This window comes from Vespa mandarinia, chromosome 5 (genome assembly GCF_050613455.1).
Source record: "Vespa mandarinia isolate Hongniang chromosome 5, ASM5061345v1, whole genome shotgun sequence".
Taxonomy (NCBI): Eukaryota; Metazoa; Arthropoda; class Insecta; order Hymenoptera; family Vespidae; genus Vespa; species Vespa mandarinia.
Window position 1 is genome coordinate 3,295,001 of NC_140814.1, and position 5,000 is coordinate 3,300,000.

A 5,000-nucleotide genomic window follows, 5' to 3' on the forward strand; every position below is an offset into this window, starting at 1 on the left:
TTATTAATCATATTTCTGGATATAAAAATAAAAAATAAAAATAAAAAAGGAAAAAAAGAAAAAAAGAAAATAAAAAGAAGCCAGGAAAAGAAAACTACCAGAAAAAAAATGAAAAAAAAAAAGGAAAAGAAAAAAAACAAAACAAAAAAAGACGAGTGTGATGTAAATTTGAAAAACGCGAACGCGGAGTTGGCTTTGTCGGAGCTTTGCCTATTTTTGCTGCGTCTTGCAAGAGCATTTATTAACCGAGTTCTTCGTTAAAAATTTCTACGACCAAGAGAATATCGTACCATGCATACTATACATATATACGTACATATATATATATATATATATATATATATATATATATATATATATATATATATATATATATATATATATATATACGAGTACATATGTACTCTCGTTACTCCGACATTGACAGAGAAAAAGAGAGAGAAAGATAGATAGATAGATAGATAGAGAGAGAGAGAGGGGGGGGGGGAGAGAGAGGTATAGGGATGTAAAAAATGAGTGTAAAAGAGGAGCGTCATACTTTCGAAATAAAAAGCTCCTTGAATAGTCTTTAGAATCTGTGATAGAAAAGTCCATTATACTTCTTATTCCTTCGGTATCAAAAAAAGAAAAAAAAAAGAATGATAAAGAGTTAGTTATTAGCCCGAGTTAGTATTAGTCCGAAAAAAAAAGGAAAGAAAATAAAATAAAAATAAAAAATAAAATAAAAAAAAAAAGAGAGAGAGAGAGATTAAGTTAATCAAATCGAACGTTACAATCGTGTTAATAATAATATTCGATATTACAGGAAAGATTTGTAAAATACGACAACAATAATAAGAAATACAATCGCAAAACTGGCGAACCTGGCGAATCTCGCGAGTTGCGTATCTACGATGATAGACGACGAGGAGCAAGAGGAACTCCGTTGTACCGGAAGTGACGTAGAAATTGAAGAATATACCGATACGGAAGAATCACCGTACGTCGGCCCTTATCGTGCAAGTTCCGATAAGCTATTCGACCGAAGTAGAGCGACCTGGCAAAAATTCACCTTTCTAATCACCCTTCTCACCGTGGTTACATCCGTAACAGTTCTTGTTATCGGTTTTCCACTTTATCTCGAAAGCATCAGTGCCGTATCCAACTCTTACACTGGTAAGCAAATATCTATGATCATTCTCATTTATTATTTTAATTGACATGTAGAAAATTTTTTTAATTATTTTTAAAATTTATTATATGGAAAAAAAAAAAAATATTCAAATATACAATACAATGCATTTATAAGAGAAATCTTTTGTTTATTGGTTTTTTTAACGGTTTGTAAAGAACATCAGTGTCGTATCTTAACGTTTATCATTGGTAAAAATTTTCAAATTATATTCATATTCAGTATGAAAAATATTCGAATATATAATATAATGCGTTTGTAATGAAAACATTTCGTTTATCGATTATTTCGCTTTACGTTAAAAGCATCGTAGGTAACGTATCTAACGTTTATATCGGTAAAACGATATGTGTCTATGGGTTTTTCTTCGAGTAACGTGAAAAACATTTCAAAATTGTATTGAATAATTTCTATTGAAAATTTTCGAATAGATATATAAAGCGTTTGTTGAAAAGAAATTTTTGGCGTTATCGATTTTTCGCATTTTTGTAAAAAGCATCGTCGTAACGTGTCTAACGTTTACAATGGTAAAACGATATTAAAGTTCATTCATTTTCTCATCGTGCTATTTAATATTTCAAAATTGTATAGACTTTTATGAAAAATATTCGCGTCTATATATTTATACTAAACGCGTTTATAAAATCTGTCTTTCTTATTATCTTGTGATTTCTAAACGTGAGATCACTGACCGTAAATAATGAAAGCTTATCCAGGAGAATGGAGATTTCATATATATATATATATATATATATATATATATATATATATATATATATATATATAATATATATATATAAATTCTCGAAGTGAAAAACGCGCGATCTTGTTAGTAGAGAGAAGTATATTTTCTTTTACGTGACGAAGGTAAACGTGTCGATAAAGTGAATTTTTATTCAAGCAATGATCAAATAAAAAAAAAAAAATATATATATATAAGCAACTTAGTGCACTAAAGTAATTTAAAAAAGAGAATTGTCAGACTACATTAGTATATTGATGTGTGTGTGTGTGTATTTATTTATAAGGTAGTTCAGTGCATTAAGATAATTTAATGTATGCACGTATATATACGTAATAAAAGTAAAAAAAGAAATAAAAAAAAATGTTATTTCTCATAGGTCTTCTCTTCAGTGCACTCGGGTCTGCTTGTATTCTCGGGTTCGTCTACGTCGTCATGGAAAAAGTCTCTCCGCCTCCACCTTTGGTGCCAAACTCGATGAGAATAAGGATACCACGTTGCATCCTAATCAAAATAAGCACGCTCTATGCTCTCTCTGGTATTCTTGTTGCACTATCTCTCGATCAAAATCGAGTTCTATGTCATCTTCAGGATCCGATAAAGGGCATTACTCTACTTTTCTCATTGGTTTACTATTTCTTCTTCTCTCGAAAAAGTAAGATATACACGTTTGTTCGAAGTAAAACAAAAAGAACAAAATAAAAAGAAAAAAAAAAAAAAAGAGAAAACAAAAAAAATATTAATCAATCTCTCATTAATTTTGCAAAAAGAGAAGAAATTAAAATTTTAAAAAGCAGAAGGAGATAGTTCGCAATTTATTCATAAAAAATTCTATCTCCGTCTCTCTCTTTTGAAAGAATTATTAATATATAAAATCATATTAATACATTAATTATTTTATATTCGTACATCTTGTTAATTAAATTAATAACGCATTAAACTTAAGAAAATTATCCGATATTTATGCATTGAAAAATTCCAATTACTTCTCTCTCTCTCTCTCTCTCTCTCTCTCTCTCTCTCTCTCTCTCTCTCTCACTTTGATATTATTTATCTCATTAAATCAATTAAAAGCAAATTACTTTTAACGATCATTGAATATTTGTATATTTAAAAACAAAAAATATCATTACATATTATTCATCTTATTAAGATGAAATTAAAGATACATTAACATTACATGTTAAAAGCCATACGAAATATATATATATATGTATATATATATATATATATATATATATATATAATTTTTATATATATATATAATTTTTGAAAATTATTGAAAAAGAAATGATATTTATATTGTCAATAAATATAATATTATATGAAATATGTTATATATGTTTCAGTGATGAGTCTTCAACGAATATTCGCAAGCACGACGATAATAGTAGGCCTGTTTATAAGTGTCGACTATGGTCTTTGCGATGAATTTCGTTGTCGGGGAAGAGAAGTGTCGGCACATACAGCGACAATGAGAGGATCCTGGGGCGTCAGAGCTGTCTGGACTTTTGTTTACGTTGGTGCATTGGCCGCTTTCGCGATGTTCTTCACTATGCTCGAGCGTCATTATACTACCGGGGTAAATTTTCAGATTTTTCTTTCTAATTACACGGCCAATTAACGCTGTTGCTCATTTCTTTATCTTTTTTAAAACTAGACCACCCTAAATTAGCAAAACGAGAACACTATATATATATAAATCTTTCTCCATTGTTTTCGTAATATTATTACAATAATAATGGCCTATTCTAATGTGTAAAGTAATTTTCTTACATTCGTTTAAAGAATTTCTTTTTTAAAAAAAGAAAAGAAAAGAAAAGAAAAGAAAAAAAGAAAAAAGAAATAGAAATTCTATTACACGAAACTAATAATTTTTACTTAGTAAAGTAGATAAAATTAATTTGTTTTTTATATATCGACATTGGGCATATATGTTTCATAATAAAATTAATTGTTAAATTTCTATATCAATGTAAACATATACGTTACACTGATGTTAACATCAGTGTAATTAATTTTCATATAGGTGTATACGTCAATGTCGATTAACAATTAATCTCTTTCGTCGAAAAGAAATTAAATAAAATTTGAAATGAAAAGAGAAGAGAAAAAAAAAAAAAAAAAAAAAAAAAGAAGAAAGATAAAAAAGAAAACACCTATAGATCAAATCAATGATATTAAATCTACAAGATTAATTTTATCAGTAATTAATTAACCGGTATAATATTTTTTTTTTCCTCACGATAGCAACAAAATATTTGTCAATTGCTGACAACTCAGCCGAGTTCTTTCCTATACACCGTTTCTCGCTTGGTCTCCTCGCGTGACATACGACGAAGAGGATCGGAGGAGGAGGGTGGTAGATTGTTGCACGTCACGGACCCAGATCCAACTATAAAGCCAAAGAATTATCCGAAACCCCCTATACTTCAGACCCTTTTCCACATACATGCCATCGCATTTTTTGCAATCCTCACGCTCTGTTGGTTGGACACGTTGCCTGGTATCGGTAGGGTAGGTATAATAATAAATAAATAAAAAAAAGAAAAAAAATGAATAAATAACAAGAAAGAAGAAAGAAAAGGTTTATTTATCTTCGTAGATCGACGGCTAGATGGAAAAAAATATTGGACTGTTTTACTGTGTTTTTCTTCCTTTCTTTCTTTCTTTTTTTTCTTTTTCTTTGTCTCTTTTTCCTTTGTTTTTCTATTTTCTCTAATATATGAAACAACTTCGTTTTCCATAGAAAAAATGTTAGATATATGGATCATTAATTAATCCAATAGAACTTGAATCGTGTATGTATATATATATATATACTGATGCAAATATAATTGTGGATTTTTATCATTTCACCAATTTAATATATTTTGAGTATATTATGTATTGAAGGAAAGACAAATGTCAATATATGATATTAGCATAGGAATTAAACGAAATGAAAATGAATACTAATCGTTTAAAAATTCATTTTTAGGGTTTATCACCGGTCGACTTGTATCGTATCGTCGAACACGGTTTGTCCTGTCACTTTAAAGCAATTGATTCTTGCTCAAACGTATCCAGCCACGCATGGATTTGTCT

The 5,000-nt window shown here is 28.9% G+C and overlaps 1 protein-coding gene across 3 annotated transcripts in view; it reads left to right on the plus strand.

The window, feature by feature from the left end:
- The window catches only part of LOC118441665 (uncharacterized), a 106,150-nt gene that overhangs the window by 99,958 nt on the left and 1,192 nt on the right, over positions 1–5,000 (plus strand). For all 3 annotated transcript variants that reach the window (XM_035866368.2, XM_035866367.2, XM_035866369.2), the window contains 5 exons: positions 806–1,155; positions 2,293–2,568; positions 3,263–3,495; positions 4,164–4,430; positions 4,894–5,000. The exon at positions 4,894–5,000 is cut by the window's right edge and continues 149 nt beyond it. In XM_035866368.2, the coding sequence (XP_035722261.1) occupies positions 894–1,155; positions 2,293–2,568; positions 3,263–3,495; positions 4,164–4,430; positions 4,894–5,000 (1,145 nt within the window). In that variant the 5' untranslated portion in view covers positions 806–893. The remainder of the gene's footprint in view (positions 1–805; positions 1,156–2,292; positions 2,569–3,262; positions 3,496–4,163; positions 4,431–4,893) is intronic.